The following is a 20057-nucleotide window of genomic DNA, read 5'->3' as shown; positions in this document are numbered from 1 at the left end:
ATTGTACTGTGTATATGTCAATCACAATCTACCAATTTATCCACCCTGCCTTTCCCCCAGTAACCATAAGTTTGTTTTCTACATCTGTGACTCTACTTCTGTTTTCACTTGTACCATTTTTTTAGATTCCACATGTAAGCAATGTCATATGGTGTTTGTCTTTCTCTGCCTGACTTACTTGTCCTCTTGTTTCTAATCACGTATCTGACATATCTATCCTTTCACACCCTTCCCCTGTGGGAAGGAGCTTATATACCTTCAGTATAAACAACCGACTTGGGGATATTATTTTCTCTTTGTTGAGAATTTTTTCAGGTTTTATGTTGAGGTCCATTTCTATCAATGTTGAAGCATTTTTAGTGGTTTCTGGGTTTCATGTCTTGTTTTTGTAATAAATACATACAAAAATAAATACATACAAAAAAAATAAATACATACAAAAATGGGACAGTAATCACATAAAGAGGAACTACCTGGTTAAGCAAATTTTACAAAATATTACAGAAAAAAAATATCCTTCTCATGATATAGCCCAGAAAAGGACCACACACTTTTTCCATTATGTGTGTATAGCTGAATCTGTTTCTCACCTCACTTTAATTCTTTAGGAATTACCACCAGGGTCTGTTGGTTTAAAAAAAATGAGTTCAAACCCCAAACAAAGGAATATCATTCTCTCTCAAATAACTTAATTACTCAGAAATGCTTTTTGGCAAAACGCAGTTTCTAGCATCTTCCATCTCCCTGCAATTTATCCATACTCTGGATTACCTCATTCATTCATTCTGACAGGGGACTGTATTTGTATCATTGCCTGACAGATGTGTTACATGTTTAAGTCTTAAAATATTCGACTCTGAGCTCAGGGCTGCATACTTGGGGGATGACGTTAAATCAGCCTCGGCGTCGCACTGCTGCCATCGCGCCAAGTAACTCAGGGGAAAATGATAAGGGTATAAAGAGATCAGTAAGGCAAGAGAATCCATGCTTTCAAAAGTAAGGCAAAATAGGAAAAAGACTATCAGTCAAGCACTGGGGAGCAAGTAAAGCAAGAGCAGGCCGTGTTTGGGACACCCTTAGACCGCAGTGAACCATTACCCTGTGAGTAGTAAATTCTCTTACGTTTGCCTAACTCCTGTAATATAGGTCATGCTAACATACAGCCGTAAGACTCACCAGTACATCGATCAGCCTGGCATTGCTCTCTCTTCTCTCCTAATAGAATAAAATGGGGACATGCCTGATGAATGCTGTGCAGGACAATCCCAGGTCATTTCTATGGGAGCCATCACAACGGAGCAGTCTCCCTGCTTAAAGAAGATCTGTATGACTCATATCTTTGTAAATGTGAAATATGCAAATACGCTCTGCCCTTTGAGATGATATCACTCAATGGAGCCCTCGTAAGTGCCTGGTTGTGTTGGATTTTTTGGTGGAAAACCAACAAACCATAGAAACTGGCAGTCTGGAAATGACATCCTTTATTGAGTCATAGGTCCTCAGACGTGCATCAAAAAGCAATCATTTCTTTTTTTTAGCAAAGGCATTGCATTATTCTAAATTTGAAAAAAAAATGAGAATGACTTGCAGACAGAAGAGAGTAAAATTTATGAACATTTGGAAATAAGAATTTTTTTTATATGCTAATGATCACAGAGACTGTGTGAAGATGGTCCAGCTTTCCTCAGCTGCAGCTAAGGTGCTTGGTCCTTGGGGTAAGGCCCTCGCTTCATCCCGCGACTAGCACTGAGTCCGGCAGCCCCCGCCTAACACTCGCCTGCACCATGGCCTCCGTCTTGGAGTTTGCCTGCATCTACTCATCCTCCACCACCATGAGGTGATGGACACTGAGGATAAAATCAATGCCCTCATTAAAGCAGCCAGTATAAATGTTGAACCTTTCTGGCCACGTTTGTTTGCAAAGGCTTTGGCCAATTTCAACATCACGAGCCTCATCTGCAATGTGGGGGCTGGTGGACCTGCCCAGCAAGAGGTCCTGCCCCCTCTGCCACTAGAAGCAAAGAAACAAGAATCTGAAGAGTCTGATGGTGGCATGGGCTTTGGTCTTTTTGACTAAGCCTCTTTAGTAACACGTTCAATAAAAAGCTGAGCTCTGAAAAAAAAAAAGCTCCAGAGCCCTTGAATATCAGTTGAAGGAAGATACTCTTTAGCATTTCATGATTTTCTTTCTTTTTTTTTTTAACATTTGGATAAAGTGTGAAAATTAAGTTTTACTTTAGGAAGATAAAGCTTAAGGTTGTGTGCAGGGCAGATTACAGTATCAATACCTGGAGCTTGGGAACAGGAAACACAATTTGGAGACAGGAACATTGATCCATATGTGAAGTGAAGTGCTCCCAGACAAGAGTAGAGGCAAAGGAGTGAATGGAAAAAGACAGATGTGAGAGGCACAGCGAAGGAAGCATAAGCAGGACTTGGTTGCCCGGATGAGACAGAACCATGAAGATCAAAAACAGATGTATCCAGATGTTAAGTCACCAAAGCACAGTTGATCTGTGAAAAATGGCTGCTAAGTTACAGTTGAACATTCAAGACATAATGTGTTATGAAACGTTGCTGCCGTGATTTGGGGCAACTCGTGGAGATGCCCGGAAGCACTGCAGGCATCCGGAAAAGGGCACCAGGGGATGCAGGCTGAAAGCAGGCTGTGGGCGGAAAAAAACAGCATGTGGGAAAGCATGGGTGCAAATGACCACAGAGGACTCACATCTGAAAGTGGAAATCCCTGATTGGTATGCGGAGGGGTGGAGGGAAGGCTGGGGAGGCTGGTGGAGAAGAGATGGCAGCAGGTTTGCTTAGAAGCTGATGAAATTTAAGCTTTAGGGTCCCTCCTCTTCTCCACCCTTTTCAATAGTCCTATATCTAACCTTATATCTTCATTCTGTATTCTTCTTCTTAAAAAGTCCAATGACCATCCAAATTGGACACATAAACTTCAGCCCCACAAAAGCCACATTCTTCCATTGCCTAGAAGTGTGTTCACATGGTCATATGGGCTTGGAAAATTTGCAAAAGATATTTTGATAACAGCTGGTTAAGACCCTGTCCTTTTCCATGTCAGCTGCCCCATCCTCACTTTTCCCAAGTGGTGGTGGTATTTTGGAATTCTGCTGAGGGGAGGCTGGTAGAGATGAACTTAGTCTGGATACATGCATGTTTGTGTTAACACTAGCTGTCCTGTGGTAAGAATGGTTTCCAAGAATCTCAAACTGCCCACTGTGTGATCTTCTGGGCATTGTGGCAGTCATACATGGCCACGAGATCCTAGTGTGTTAGGTGTGTTGCCTCTGGCCCCTAACACTGCAAGTATATGGGAAGGAGGAGAAAAAGATTTATTTGTAAGATCTGAAGCCAAAAGGTAAGTCTATGCAAAAGTCTTCTCAATTTTTTGTCCCCAAATTTGTCATCCCAACCATTTATAAGCCATTACCATTAATGAGTTGTGAGGCTGAAGAAAAAAATACTCTAAACTATCGATTAAAAATATGTATAACTCATTCACTTTGCTGTACGCATGAAACTAATACAACATTGTAAATCAACTATACTCCAATAAAAAATAAAACATAAAATAAAAATAAAATCTATTCCTAAAAAAACCGTCTCTATCAGCCACTAGAGGACAGACAGAATTACTTTTTTATTGTCTCTACAGAAAATATTATGAAATTACTGTCATATGATGAGAGAAGGAGTATGCAGACTAAAAAAAAGGAGAATTATTTTTGAAGTGTGTCAGGGAGTTAACATTGTTATTTCAACACTTTCAATGCTTATGTTTTTATTTTTATTTTATTTATTTATTTATTTATTTTGCGGTACGCGGGCCTCTCTCTGCTGTGGCCCCTCCCGTTGCGGAGCACAGGCTCCGGACGCGCAGGCTCAGCGGCCATGGCTCACGGGCCCAGCCGCTCCGCGGCATGTGGCATCCTCCCGGACCGGGGCGCGAAGCCGGTTCCCCTGCATCGGCAGGCGGACGTGCAACCACTGCGCCACCAGGGAAGCCCTGGACAGAAATTTTAAAGCTAGCAACTTCAGGAATTCTATGTATAGGAAAGAAATAGTTTATTTGCAAAACTATAAGGAAGTGTAATTCTAGGCTGCTTTCCTGTCCATGTCTTATAAACTTGAATAAGTTGCTTACCCATTATCTGCCATAGTGTTGGGTTCTGAATGATGTTGGTTATAAGCAGAAGGGGTGCTGTGATACATATGTGTTTTATGTTACATACATAACTTAATATGTAAAGCTGGCTTATTAAAATGTTTAAGTCTACACACTGTTCATTAGACCCATTTACTGAATTACAGAATCCTTATAAAATTACAGATATTATGATTTCAAGGAGGCAGCTTTTATCACTAATGCAATAGTTAGTACTATACTTTTTGCTTTGGTGATGGATATTGTCATAGTTTAGCTTCTTACATTTGGTTGTCTCTGTTTTGATTCTGCTTAAGATGTGATCAGATTCATGGAGTTAACGGTCTGCTCTTAAAGAGTTTAAGTGGGTCTCGAGTGTTTGTACATCAAGGGGTGATGACATAAAAATATTTTCTTTTCAAGGAGTTCTCTGTTGGCTAAAGAGAGGCATGTTTTCTTTGAGTCCATCATTCTTCAAGGGATTCTTATGTTTCCTGTACTGTTACATCATTAGATCATGGAGATTCACTAAATCCATCTGCACATTCTGCCCTCGCACCCTCTCAGGGTGCCCTCTAGTCCTAGAAGCTGAAACAAAACCACCAAGAAATTGTTATTCTGTCTTCCCAGGACATTCTAGCTCCTTCTTTATATGCATACAAACCCTTCCCTTTGTTTATGTCTTCTAGGATGTTGGGCGTTTCATCTGTGGTCACATCTGTTTGTGATGCAGTGGGGCCCTGGCGTTGGCTGGTACCATTTGTGAAAGCTGATGGCTAAGTTTTCAGAAATTTTGTCAGCCAGTTGTTGAACTGTTAGTAGGTTAAAATCAGCCCAGTAAAACTGCGTATATGACAAAAATCAGCAAACCTATACATCAGGGCTTTTTCGGTTTTGTTTTTTGTTTTTGTTTTTTTCCTTAGAGACCTGGAATACCAGCATAGTACTAATTCTGAGTTAGTTTTCTGATTTGATCCTCACTCTGGCAAAGTTGCCTTCTACGGAATAGAGCAAGAACTGTGGCTTCTTTTGGAGAAGCAAAGCAATGGTCATTCTTCAAAAACTCTTTTAGTGGTTATCCTTTAGAAAAAGGCTCGTATCTCTGTTTGCCAAGTAACACATAGGATTCTCCAAACCAAAGCAAAACAAAACAAAATAAAATCATTCTCTGGAATATTGGATATGTGTAGTAAGTACTTCGGAACGTAAATATGTATGACTATCCCATTTGTGTACAATAAACTATTTGCTAGAGTTACCCTAGGGCACATATCATACTTGTTAGAAATGAAGGAGATAATTAAACAGAAATAAGCAGTTTAAGCAATTGTTTACCCACAAAGTCTTCTTGTAGGGCAACAATTTTAAAAAACCTAATTATATTTAGAGTTGGAAGCTATGAAATTGGTACAGTTTATTTTCTGTATATAAAATTCCTTGTAAGAGGACAGACATTTAGTAGTTAGTGTGTTATTTAACCCATAAGCGTTTTGCCACAGGAGATAAGATAGATCTTATTTTAATGAGCACTTTCACAATTTGTAGATATTTTCTCAAAATTTGTATATTCTGAAAATGACTTCCCTTGTGAAAGTTTATGTTTATCTTAAAAATTCTTTTGAGGGTCTTGTCATCAGTTTTTCTGAAGGCAATTAGTATCAGTAGCTGAAATAGTACTAACTGAACCTAATTTCTCATTGAAGAATGACATTTCTTGGTTTCTAATGGAGAGAATTTCAGTTTGGCAAGCATCAATGGATTGTTTACTTTGCATTGGAAGATTTTAAACCAGGCAAACCCAAGTTCACTGAACCATTCTAGAGACCAACCAGTACACGTCTTACTCAACAGATCATGATTGTTTATAATAACAATGAGTATTGTAAAAATGCTTTAAGATTGATGTAATAATAGTAGCTAGCCCCTGTAGAAGGCTTACTGTGTTCCAGGTTTTAGTCTCAGTACTTTCCACATAATTACTCATTTGAAATGTTTACAATCTTCTAAGGTAGTTATTATCCCATTTTCAGATGAGGAGACTGAGGCAAAAACAGTTAGGCAGGGGCTTCCCTGGTGGTGCAGTGGTTGAGAATCCGCCTGCCAATGCAGGGGACACGGGTTCGTGCCCCGGTCCGGGAAGATCCCACGTGCCGCGGAGCGCCGGGGCCCGTGAGCCATGGCCGCTGAGCCTGCGCGTCCGGAGCCTGTGCTCCGCAACGGGAGAGGCCCCAACAGTGAGAGGCCCGCATACCACACACACAAAAAAAGAGCAGCTAGGTAATTTGCCCAAGGTCATACAGACAATGAGTGGTACAGCAGGATTGAAACCTGGCTGGTGTGGCTTCAGGATGTAGGGTCTTAGTGGCTGTACAGTGACAATAACACTTCCTTCTTCATCTTGAGTCTTTGGAGAGTCTCCCAATTAAGGTCAAATACCCTTTTTTTGCCAGTCTCTGAAGCCTTAATCACTTATTTTAAAAGGATAAGAGTAATTTGGAGAAGGAAAAGCAGGACTGTCTTATTATTGGGGATAGTTCATTCTGTTGATTATGGAGAATATCCCTGTGCAAAAAAAATCTCCAATAATCATACAAAAAAGAACATGCATCAAAAATTGGATTTGGTTTCAGAAACTCTCTAAAGCACAAGGTGGATTGACTGAAAATATACTGGGAAAAGGAGTGCATTTAGAGGTTTATGATCATGAGAAATAGAAGTTTGAATGTGTAAATATCTCATATGTTTCTGATTTTAAAATTATCCTAAATTTGATAACAATATAAATGTGTAATATGCATTTTATTATCAGATCTTTTTTTTCTTGAACTTGAGCATTAATTTATTCTCATAGTTACCATCTCGGCCCAAAATACCATAAATGTTGAAAATATATTCATAGAAAATTATCCACAAGTGTTCCTTCCATTTTTTATAATGAAGCAATTACTTTGTAGGTATTAATTGCTGTCACAATTAAGTGATCTGTGCTCTTTGTCTTCTTGAGGAAATTATTGGTGTTTTATAGTCTAAATTTCTCAGATTTAGGACTTTCAAAGTGTTGGTTCTGTTCCCATTTAACTTTGCTGCAACAATAAAATATGAATGAATTGGCTAATAAAATAACACAATTATTTTATGTCATGGAATATGGGTTATTGTTTATGAATTTGCTGAATTGCCCCAGTAGTTCAGTATACGAAAGCATTCTTGTTTTTCTCCTTGGTCTAGTTTAGAGAGAAATAAGGTTCGTAGAATAGCAGACAACATGGGGTCGGGGTGTTCTTTTTGGGGGATGTGCAGGTGAAGTAGATGATGTCGTATTGAAAATGCGAAGCTTCCTTCTCAGACATGAAGCTTGTCTGCCAAAAACAGAGACATTTATTCTGTACCGTCAGTTTACCTCAGTTGCTTTCTTTTCTTTGTATTTAACAATTTTGCAATACAGATGAAACTTTGGTTATTAGTTAAAAACAGATAAAATACATCTTGTCCTTCCCACAGATTATATTTGACTTCCTGGAAATCTCTTTTTTTTTTTTTTTTTTCTTTTTTTTTGTGCGGTACGCGGGCCTCTCACTGTTGTGGCCTCTCCCCTTGCGGAGCACAGGCTCCAGACGCGCAGGCTCAGCGGCCATGGCTCACGGGCCCAGCCGCTCCGCGGCACATGGGATCTTCCCCGACCGGGGCATGAACCCGTGTCCCCTGCATCGGCAGGCCGACTCTCAACCACTGCGCCACCAGGGAAGCCCCCTGGAAATCTCTTTTAATGATGACTACTTTGGGTCAGGGGAGGTATCAGTTGAGAGAGGGATTTTAGACACCAAAATCTAGACCCACTCAGGAGGGAGAAAAAACTGAAGTGTGGTCTCTACTGAAAGGAGATCAGCTGCACTTAAAAATGTATGAGGAGCAGCATAGACATTGCGACAACTATTCTGCTCAGTGCGTTGAGGTGCTACATATGCGTAGGGTATTGTGGGAGGCAGGGCCTTGGAATTGCCAGAATGATCTCCATCAGCACGTGCAGTAGAACTTCCTGCCAAGATCACCATGTTCTGTGCCCACCTGTTCAACATAGCACTTAGTAGCCAGTGGTCTTGAACATTGAAATGTGGCTAGTGTGACTGAGGGATTGAATTCTTTCTTTCACTTTATTTGAATTAATTATCTTTACATTTAAATAGCTACATGTGACTAGTGGCTACTGTCTTGGACTGCACATATCTAAGGTTAAATCTGGGATTAACTGGAATGAAGACCACCCAGCTTCAGGTCCTGGACATGCTGCAGGGTAGCTAAACAGCCTTGGAAAACCCTGTAACCTGACCAAGCCTCAGTATTCCCAGCTCCAAGGTGGGCATAATAATAGCATCTACCTCTAAAAGTTCTGATATCATGAAATAAAGCAGTGAGTATAAAGCTCTGTGAACTGTGCCTGGCATAAAATATATGCTCAACAAACATTAGCCTGTGCTATTCTTTTTCATTATTTTGTGACCTTTTGTAGATTTTAAGAATGTAGAAACTGGAAAAGAGATAGAAGGGAAATAGGTCTAAAGTGATAAACAAAAAAGTCCATGACATGGGATAGAATTTTAGGTTATACTGGAGGAATATGTGAGATGGACATGTAGAGAAAGTAATTATAGAGTGTCTATATATTCCAATGTGCTTTGGATGGTTTCAGTTTATACCTTGTGTCCTGGTTTAATTATTAATATCTACTCTTTTGTTCTCAAAAGTATCCCAAAGATGTTGTAAGGTACATTTTTAGAGTCACCCTGGAGTAAGACAGAGGCATGCAGCCCAGTTATTCCAAGTGGAGGGAAAAAGATGCATATGCACATGTGACTATGAAGGTGTGGGCTGGAGGGACATTGTAAAGGTGGGATGGGAGCTTGGACAAGGAAAGTAGATGTTATTTTATGTGGTATTTATGCTGTTATTACATTGCTCCCAAGTCATCATAGATCTACTTTCAGAAAAACTAAATTCTGATTTAATTGGACAAAATAATTTGGTGTGTCAAAAAAGCCTTAACGTTATTTGATGTTCTGATTGGCCTTCTGTTAACGATAGCAATTTTTGTTACACAAAACCAAAGTTTGAAACAAACTGCTTTCTTTTTATCGCTGATTAGCTGCCTCATTCTATCTGTTTTCATGACTGAAAACTTTGAAAGTGCTTACTGAGTTGCAATAAAGTACCAGGTTGACATAACTTACGGTGGGTGTTCTTTAAGCTACGTCTGTTGGTCTCTATTCTATTTAGGGCAGCATATATTAGAAAGCTAGAGAGTTAATTGTTGGCAATATTGCTAATTGTGATTTTAGGGAGACAGTGTATTAAACTGTGAAACATAGAATATTGTAAAAAAATGAGGAAAAGCTTCAAAATTAGAGATTATGGGGGGAGAACTAAACCAAAAATTTAAGTAAACATATAAGGTACAAGAGTGTGACTCAACTGTAATTGTTTGACTCTCCCCAAGTCTCTTCCTTACTCTTCATCTCTGATGGCATTCTGAATCAAGGTGCTGACCATTGGCTCTCCTGGAGGTCTCCATCAATAGCTGATGGGGACCTGTTTTGGATTTTCACTCTTCTCCCAGTGATTCTAGCCCATCATGAAAGCAGACATTTGAGTTTATCTCTGAAGTATTCCCCAGACAGAACAGAGGTACCATAGAGGAATTAGTTGCTCTCAGGATTTCTGGGGAATTCTAACAATTATTGTTCTACTGTAATGGAATTTGTAATCTCCACCTGGGGAACCAGTCATGGCTCAATTTTTGCAGGAGGAACCAATCATTATCAATATAGGAATCACGAGCTGTTTAGGTTATTTGCAAAGTGTAGACTTGACTTTTTAAACTAAGTAAGCACCTCAGATTTCAAAAAGTCTGTCTGAATTTTGTTTATTTTTCCTTAAAAAGATCAAGAGTTGGCCACATTAAAAGAAGGTTTTGGGCAGAGACCAGATGTCATTGACACTTGGAGAATTGAGCAATCTTTACAAAAAGTCATTCCATCATTTATAGTAGTCACTCTTCTCAAGCTTGTAAATTTATTAATGAAACTGGGTTATAGCTGCTTGAAATGAACAATAACTATTTTACTTGTGTTTCCAAGTACCGTGAATTTTAAAATGTCATTTAATATTGAAACCTCTGAATGGAGTTCAGTGACTTCAGATTAAGCCTATTTGTAAATAGCACAGAGCAATGTGTGATGATGCAACTGCTGGGGTTTTCAAATACTAATATTTAGTGCAAAAGTGAACCTCATCCTAACAGAATTTTAATCAAACCACAGTAGTGATGTGTAAATACCTTGAAATTAATCATCCATTCCATCCACAATGATTGTTTCATCAGTGCTTAGTGCTTTTTGGTTCCTGATAAAAACGGCAAACCCAAGTTCTAATGACATAGTTTCATCTCAAGAATAGTGGCTGCCATACCTAAAAAAAAAAGATTGACTCTTGTACCTCCCCCTTAAAGGTAAATTACTCCAACGGGGACTGAGAAATCCGTGTTCATTTTAAGGATCTGCCTCATGATGATGATGTAAATGTTAAGAACAAAAAATAATTTATTTATTCTTGACTCTGTGCCAGGCACTGTGTTAAATATTTTATGTGCAATTTATAAAGTAAGGCCTCACAACTGACCTCTGAGGTAAGATAATCCGTCTTTTTTTCTCATGACTAGTTAGTGGTGGCGTGAATTCTCAGTGGGCAATCTGGAGCTCTTAAGCATCCTGTTACCATTGTTGACAGCAGCTATTACGTAGGCCAGTGGCCAGAATGTGCAAATGAATGCCTTTTGTGGGGAATTTTGTCCTTTAGTACTCATTTCCACATCTGAGATCTGGATAGGCAAAGTGAAGTGGGGCAGGTTTTCACCATACTCTGTTATAAAAGGCATAACTGAAACGATTGTTTTCTACAGTCATAGTCTCCAGAATGGAGAGGCAATTGCCTAGCATAAAATTGCAAAGCCATCCTGTATGTGATTCATGAAACTCTGGCTACAGTCTCATGGCTTGCCTTAGATATTAATTTAGCCGCATTTCTTATTGCTTGCATGGACAATATTCTTCTTCACCCTCATTTGAGGCTATTACAGACACTACAGTGATTGCCATGATTCCTGTCACATCCACTTTTTCAGAGAACAGGTCTGCAGAAACCAGGTTACATGGAAATTACCCTGCCTGGGAGAGGAATCCCACAGCCTGCCACAGCAGCATCCACCGAGCAAAGGATTGCATGCGTACGTGCAGGCTAAATAATGTATGATGCAAGACAGGAATGTGGTCTGTATTCATTTTTGGAGAGTAAAAGGGTTGCCATGTCAGTCTCACGGGAGACTTTATCCAGGGCTTTACCCTTGAGTGGATTAAAGAGTACAAATTCTCTTGCACTGGAGATGAATAAAAACAAATTGGGGAGACCATCAGCAGAGCAGACTGCTGCATGATGGAGTCCAAGGCTACCCAAAACCACCAGACCAACTGCTTCAGGATCCTGCCAGCAACCAGACACTGGGAAGAGAATTGACTGCAGTTTGGCATCAAGGCCCTGTGATTCCCAGACAAGAGGAATTGCATGCAGAAAATATTTAAAATTCTCTTTGTAAAAGAGTTATGTTTTCAATCACAGGGAGAAGTATGTTTCAGACCTAGTCTGCTGCAAAGGAAATGTGGCAGAGGGTTAGTTACAAAGGGTGAAGGTACTGGGGTAAGAAGTTGAACTTTGGTTAGGCGAGGGGTGTTTCAATGAATAGTTTTAGGCTGTTGAGTTATTGTCATTATTCCACAACGGGGACTGTATTGGCCTTTCAAGGAGAGGGGATGAATCTCTATAAAGCAGTGGCTCCCAACCAGGGACGATGTCATAACCCCAGGGCACATTTGACAATATCTGGGACATTTTGGGTTGTCACAGCTTGAGGGGAGCGTAGCACAACTGGCATCTAGGGGTAGAAGACAGGGGTACTGTTAAATATCCTACACAAGACAGCCCTCCACAACAAAGAAGTACCCTGTCCTAAATGTCGGTAGGGCCAAGGAGGGGCGACCCTGGTTTAAAAGGACCTGGTTAATGTCTGTGCATAACAACATGGCCTTCAGACAGGTGTTCATCCAATGTAGCCTAACATTGTATAAAAGACGATTTTTAATGATTTATTTTACTGATGTGTGAACATTTATTTGATGTACCAAATGGTTTCTGTTTAAAAAAATAAACAGGAAAACAAACAAAAACACAACTCACATCCCTCTCCAGTTTATCTCCAAAGTACCTAAGGGTTAAAAACACAAACGGGCCACCCTCCAAACCACACATTTTCCAAGAATGTAGGAGGACCTGGTTGATTCCCTTTTCAAACTTGAAAAATGAGGCATATTAACAAAGCACACTAAATGAATCAGCTGCTTAGGATGATCTACAAGCCACTTCATTTTTCTGTTATTAAATAACAAACCATGAATCTTGACAAATGAACCCCCTTTTTTGACATTATTTGAAAAACTCATAACACACTCGCTTCTGATGGTGACTTCCCCTTTGAAATTAAATTTAAGATGGACTTCATTTAAATTCTGATAGAGGGAAAGGGCTTGTTAACCTTCCTTGTGACTGTATGCTGTTTATCATCTCCATTCTTTTCCTCCCCCTTTATACTTGGATGGACCAGAGCTCCCGGCAGGGTGTCATCCTGCAGAGTTCATTGCAAGGAAGCCTTTTGTGTTTATTGGTGCCCATATCATGAAGAGGAGAGGTTATGTATGTAGTGTTGTGTGGGGCTGTGTGGCTTCTGGGGTCAGATTCCCTAGGTTCAAACTGGGGCTCCAGCTGTGTGACCTTGAAAAGGTCATTTGCCCTTTCTGTGCCTCAGTTTTCTCATTTGTAAACCCAGAAGAAAATGACTTGCCTCATCGGGCTGTTGTGAAGATAACATATAACATGCTTAGCAAGCAGATGGCAAATGTTACCTCTAATTATTTGAATAGTTATTTTAAATATAGCATCTTCCAAAATGGATGCTAAGTCATTTTATTTAATTTCCTAAAGAGGACACTGGTACTGACTGGCTGATTTTAGCAGCACCGACATGTGGCTAAGAGGGCTTTAGCCCCCATGTAAGAATCCCTAACAGACCCTCCCAGCATTGCCACCATGAATAAACATCTAAGAAAAATCTGCATACTTGCCAGGCATATGCAGCTTCAAGACAAGCCCTCTATCCCCCTCCTCAATCCAGTACCATCTGAAGACCCTCTTCTGAAAGTCTGCTGTTCCTACTGGTTTTAACAAGCTGACACTGCAAATTCATAGCAATGCCCTGCCCTGGTACAGTTCAGCATTACAATGTTCTGTATCCCCAGACTCTTAAGTCCTCACCTCTCCTAAATAGGGTTTCTAAAGTGTGACTTTGATCAATATAGCAAAGCCAATGTTATCTGAGGGAAATAATATTTTTAACTAACATTTTAAAATGTCTTTCTTAGTACCTCAAAATGATTTAAACGTTAATCAATGATAAAATTGCAAATCCATCTAAAAACAAAGAAGTGAGAAAGGAATCAGAGCCACTTTTAATCAGGAAAGTGGCTGCTGTGACCCACTGACCCCTAAAGGTTATTGTCGCTCCTTTTTTTTTTTTTTTAGAGATCCCATAGTTTGGTCATTTGTCTTTGGCAGCCAGAGTATGCAAAACTGCTTTTGCTTTTCACGTATTAATTCAAGCCTATGCATTTGTCAGACATTCTAGGAACCTTTTGCCAACGTTTTGTTGATTAAAGAATGTTTATTTTGAAAATGAGTAGAAAGGAAGGAATTTATAATTCTTAAAACAAAAGAATGATTTACAATGTATACTGCTACCTGAATTGTTCAGTGTATCATCAACAGATAAATGAAAATATTAAGGATTAGCAAGAGTGTTGGCACTGACTCTTAAAACCTGTGAAGTGATTGGTTCAATAAGACTGAGAAAGTCTACATCTTTCAGTAGAATTTCTAGAACTCACAAACAAGAATAGGGCATAGAAAACCATTTTTCATTGTATGTATTTTTCAAAGGGCTTTTGAAATACATCCTTCTCTACAAGAATCTGGTGCTTCCACTACTATTTTTAAATTATATACGTCATTTCCATGCATACAAGTTCCCTATACTCATCCTAGCTTCGATTCGCTTTGACCGTTTTGTTTTAATTTTTCCCACTGGGCCCTTTGGAGGGCACATTTATTGTTTTAGGCACCATGCAATTTACTAAATGGTGTCCGGTTATGGAAATGCTTGCAAAGACCCCTGGGGCAAAAAAAGAATTAAGTCAACACAGATTGATCATACTGTAGTTGGTGTTTTCTTATTTGATCAGTCAAGGACTCACTTGGTCTGAACTGGTCCATCTGATCTGTGACACATAAAGCTAGACATTTTTCTGGCTCCCTGGTGGTTTTAAAGGCTATGCAGTGGGAAAAACTGCTTTAAACAAAGCCTCATTTTAAAAGAAGCCTGAGTACAGAGTGGAATTCAAAGAATTTGGAGAGAGGGGAGGTGAAAGTGGTAAGAAACAGCTTGAAAAAAGCCCTGGGAAATTTAAAAGAATAACACACAGGAGGGAAGTCAAAGATAAATCCCATCTGTTCTGTTGTGAGATACACAGACCAGGACACTGCTTCAGCAAGGTCGTATTGAACACCTACTAAGTGCAGGACTTGTAAAGAGGTAGAGCTTAAGTGTTCTGGGGTGTCGGAGGAGCGAAGTAGAATTTGTAGGTCAAGAAAGAATATTTTTAAATCTCAGCCAAGAAACTTTATTCAGCTTTATGCAGATATGACATTCCAAAAGGCAATGAATACCCGTTATTTTATTCAAGTATTGAGAATGGAAGGTATTCTCCCGTGTAATTCATTTTCAAATTGTACGTTCAAAATGTTGGTCATAGATTAAGTAATACTGAATAAGTGGTTGAATGCAGCTAACGCCAAAGTTTCTAGCATGGAGGCTGCAAGAATGACAGTGAGACGGAAAGCAATGGGTCTTTGTGATGGGTGGGTGGCTGTGTGGGGAATGGGAGAGAAGAGACCAGAGGGGATGAGTTACATTTTCACATATTGCATCCAAGAGGCCTTGTATTATAGCCAGTTGGGAATATGGACTGGGGCAAATCTGAAATCCTGGATGGTATAATAAGGATTATTATAGCAAGAAACAAAACTGGACCCAGCCTCCTGTCTTTATGAGCTAACTGCTGTGATCACTCAGTTTTTATTGTGTGGGATGTAGCTTGAGTGTTTACGAAGCAACCACTTGCTATTGGATAAGTACTTACCTCCTACCCCTGATAAAACAGCTAATGAATCTTCAGGTTAGAACTCGGCCACAGTGTCCCCACTGGAATCATGATTGATGCATTCACTGTGTATTTACGTAACATTCTAGATTATAGTTGAGAAAACCTGGCATAGATTTAAAGACTACTATCACTTGCAAGACAGATATTAATCACAAATATTATCATTATTATTATTATTATTTCTTGGCCGTGCCGCATGGTATGCAGGATCCTAGTTCCCCAACCAGGGATTGAACCCACGCCCCCTGCAGTGGAAGTACGGAGTCTTAACCACTGGACCGCCAGGGAATTCCCATTATCATCATTATTTCTTGTGTTTTTGTTATTGCTAACTCTTATTGTGCGCTTACTTATGTCCAGGAGCCATTTTGTTTGCATTAACTCATTGAGTTTTTGTAAAGACCCTTTGATGTAGGGGAGTACTAATTTTATCCTCCTCATATTAATGAGAATGCTGCATCTCAGAGAGGTTCAGGCACCCCAAAGATCACACAGCCAATAATAAACACATCACGCACTCAAACCCAGACAGTCAGTGTAATTTTAGAACTTTTGAAGATATGCCTGTATGAAAAGGAAATAAAGGATAAAGTGTAATATATCTCCTAATTCTGGCATGTATAATTATAAAGATCCTCACATTGCATACTCCAAGTCACTGGGGGTCATCTTATCATTTACATTTTGTAATAACACAGTGTGACAGGTTAGACCAATGGTTCTTTACTGGGAGAGAGTTCCCCACCCTAGGGGACACTTGGCAGTGTGTGGACACATTTTTAGTCCCACAACTGGAGGGTGGGTGCTACTAGAATCTGGTGGGTATAGGCCAAGGATGCTGCCACCAGCCTACAATGAACAGAATAGCCCCGGCGACAAAGAATTATCCTGTCTGGTATGTCAGTAGTGCCTCAGCTGAGACTTTCAATCAGAGTGATTCAAAGAGGAGAGAATAGTAGCTCAGTTTGCAGATAAAGGGCATTCACCATGAAGGAGCAGATTTGGGAATGGGAGAACGCGATAAGATGGAGTCATGCACTCATTGGTTCATTCATAGCATCGCTATTTATAGAGTGATCACACTGGAGAGTAATGGTGAGGAAAGCAATATGAGGAAGTTTCTTTGGAGAAAAGGAGGGAGGACGGAGTAGAGGCAAGGCAAAGATGCTTGGCTGTCACAGGTGAGCTGGGCCAGAGCTTCAGTGCACCCAGGAGAGAACTGTGCTAGGCTGATCCAAATGCAGGGCCAGATGGGGGGAGAGCAAGTGATGTTCTCAGAAGTACCCCAGAGTAGGGACAGGAACACGAGTGTGCATGTGTGGATTGGAGAGGCTGAGAAACTTGCATTGCTTTCGAGTTGCTCTGCTGGCCTGGGAATAGGTTGCTGGCTTTGTTTTTCCAGTAACAGCCTTTTCTGTTTCCAGCAGTCCTATGCACCAGCTCCCCACCCCATGGCTCCTCCCAGCCCCAGCACAAACAGCAGCAGCAACCACAGCAGCAGCAACAGCAGCGGGGAACAGTTGAGTAAAACCAACCTGTACATTCGAGGCCTCCCGCCAGGCACCACTGACCAGGACCTAATCAAGCTGTGCCAACCGTAAGTGCCCCCCGCCCTCTGCGCCGTTTCCAACCTCATCCTTGCCCACGTGGGCTCGTCCATATTGGGTTGTGGGTTTTGCACCCAATGTACCCAGTGAGGAAGACTCTGCTTTAGAAATGGGACTTAAATTTAAGATCTGAGTCCAGCTTATTTTGGGAATGGAGTTTGTTTGCCTTTTGCTTTGAAAGAGAAGGTTCTTGAACAGAGAGACATAGGGATGCTGGCTGATGTGCATGTATTGACCAGGAAGATGAAGAGCAGTCATGGAGTTGGGTCCTCACACCTTGTGGCTGGTGGGTTCCCACACCTTGTGGCTGGTAGGTTCTCACACCTGTGGTTGGTGGGTTCTCACACCTGTGGTTGGTAGGTTCTCACACCTTGTGGCTGGTAGGTTCTCACACCTGTGGTTGGTGGAATCAATGATGAATCTCATGAAAGAAACTGTGCTCTTTTTTTGGAGAGGTATTAGTGATGGGGAGCGCAAAAACTCAGAAGTGGTAGATTTCAGGATGGTCACCTGCTGTGTTGCAAAGCTCTTCTGGTCAGCTCTTGCTTGGTAAATGTATGTTCAGCCGGTGCCAGGTAATTGGAAAATTAGAAGGCTAATCCTTTTGTTCCCTTGAAAACATCTATTTCCAAGTCCAGTGAAGCTATTCCCACCAAAGCCAAGAACTGCACTCACCTAGTTTTATATTTCCCAGGAAATAGGGTAGTGATTAAATGCCCTGCCAAAATGTTTTCATTCATCTACTATCTACCAACACTTATGTTATTAACTCTCTTTATTTCTGTGCAAATCAATTAAACATATTTAAGTTTACCCTCCAAATTAAATGAATAGTGGATAACAAATTAAGAACCATAGGCCTGGATTTTTAGATTGCTGTCTGATTATTTTCAAAGTAGTATCAGTGCAGCTATTTGTCACTTGACTGTGCATTAGTTGGGTATTTTTAAGTTGGGGGAAACTATTACTCAGTTTTTCTTTTGCTGTTTTGCAGTGCTTTTATAAGAAGGTTGAGAGGATATTTATTTTGTAAATTTTCCAACCTCTAAAATATTGGAAGAGGAAAACAAGGCAGATAGTATTTATTTGCCTTTGTTCTGGTTTTGAAGATTGGGAACAAATATCAAAACAACAGGAAGTAGCAGATTAAACAAAACACAAATACATAACTATATAATCAGTTGACAAGGCAGTATATAGACTAGGGTAGGGGCACCCTGCTCATATCAACTGCCTTGATTTGTGAAAGAGGTAAGACAGAACATTGAAAAAGAAATATTTATTTGAGAGCAGTTTAAAAAAAAGAAAGAAAGGTGCCAGGGCTAAGATATACAAATATGTTAGGTTTTGGTCTATAAAATGTTGAGGTTGAGAACTGGAAGGTAAATCACTCAACATTTTTAAATTTTTTTGCTAGTGTTAGGAAATTCTAACACTGTAAGGGCTTTGAAAATGTGAAAGATGACGGACTTTATGTTAGAAGCTTCAGATGAATAATCTCCTGTAATGGATACTGATGTGAAAAAGAAGGCCAGCTATTATCTTTGTGTGTGAATCTTATTCATAAATATTGGTGGGTTTTAAGGGAAGATTCTTTCCCACTGCTCTCTACTACTCAGAGAGCTTTTTGAAACACAGATTTCTGGGCCCCTGAGATTGCGAATTCACTAGGTCTGGGGTGGAGCCGGAGAATGTAAATTTCAGCAGGTTCCCTGGTGGTGTCATGATGCTGCTGGTTTTTTGAGAAATACTTCTTTAAAAAAAAATAAAAAAGGCACAACCTAAAAGTTGAGAATTATGTTTTATTGGGCAGACTTGCTGAGGGCTTAAGCCTGGGAGGCAGCTTCTCAGACAGCTCTGAGGGACAGTTCTGAAGAGGTAAAGGAGGAACCAGGAGATACAGGAGTTTTTGCAACAAAGACCAGGTAGTTGAAACATCAAAAGATTACTGTTAATTAGGAAAACCAGGCATCTCAAGTTAAGGAATTTAATGTTTTTCTGTGTATGGGCAGATTCAAGAGTCTGGACTCATTGAAATCATCCCTTGGAGATGCACCTTAACTATCTAGGGCCAGTATCCTGCTTTTCTTCATCCTGAATCTCCTCAGGATGCACAGGGTGGCTTCAGTGGCTGATGGCTTGGTGTCCGCAACCTCCTTTGTTTACTGATGTAGCAGGTGACCTTTTTCATCCACATATCTCTACATTAATATAAAGTCCACTGACTATTCCTAACGCAGAAAGTCTCACTAAATATGTGAAGGTATTTGAGGTGGTGTGTTATAACCTGCTTGGCCACCGTGTGATCTTGCGGCAAATCATTTGAGCCTCCGTCTCCTGGTATAAAAGAGTGGTCTGGGTTTGATTATTTCTAGGTTTCCTGTAGTACCAGTGGTGTACTGCAGCTGCCTCTGACTGAGGCACCAGAGCCAATGGTTAAATATTCAGGAATTCTTGAGTGATTGGTTACAGACTCAGTATCTTGAAATCGGCCATGGTGGGAGTATTTATATCACAGGAATCAGCAAGCCCTATAAATGAGGGCTTTTAAAATTCTATGTAGTTTTGTTTTTTGAGAGCTGGTTTATGAACATACCACTGATGTAGCATTATACTATGAATTTCTGTATCAGTGTCCATTTCTGCAAAGAATATTGCCAGAAATTTATAAATGGAAAGGGTTACCTAAAGTCTGCATTGGCATTTTTAACTCAGGAAAGAGATTTAGTGGCACAAGAACATTATGTTTGAGGGAAAAAAATGTTTTGTTTGTGTTTATTTGAGAAATTTAAAGAATGCCAAGGGCACAGAGGGTAGTGGTTACTTGTTCATATTAATTTTTGCTGGCTAATAAGATCTGGCCCATGTTATTGTTATTGTAAAAATGTTTGTGGGTTCTTCAGTTATTGA

At 40.1% G+C, this 20057-nt stretch overlaps 1 protein-coding gene and 1 pseudogene across 6 annotated transcripts in view; both read left to right on the top strand.

Moving 5' to 3' along the window:
- The window catches only part of RBMS3 (RNA binding motif single stranded interacting protein 3), a 752917-nt gene that overhangs the window by 141855 nt on the left and 591005 nt on the right, over positions 1–20057 (top strand). For 4 of the 6 annotated variants that reach the window (XM_055079737.1, XM_055079740.1, XM_055079738.1 and 1 more), the window contains exon 2: positions 16965–17137. In XM_055079737.1, coding sequence (XP_054935712.1) covers positions 16965–17137 — 173 coding nt within the window. The remainder of the gene's footprint in view (positions 1–16964; positions 17138–20057) is intronic. The other 2 variants (XM_055079741.1, XM_055079739.1) reach the window with 1 other exon arrangement.
- On the top strand, positions 1761–2077 carry LOC112062341 (60S acidic ribosomal protein P1-like; annotated as a pseudogene).

The sequence above is a fragment of the Physeter macrocephalus genome, chromosome 18 (assembly GCF_002837175.3).
Source record: "Physeter macrocephalus isolate SW-GA chromosome 18, ASM283717v5, whole genome shotgun sequence".
NCBI lineage: Eukaryota > Metazoa > Chordata > Mammalia > Artiodactyla > Physeteridae > Physeter > Physeter macrocephalus.
Note: the sequence above shows the minus strand (reverse complement) of the source record. Positions and strands in the feature narration are given on the sequence as shown.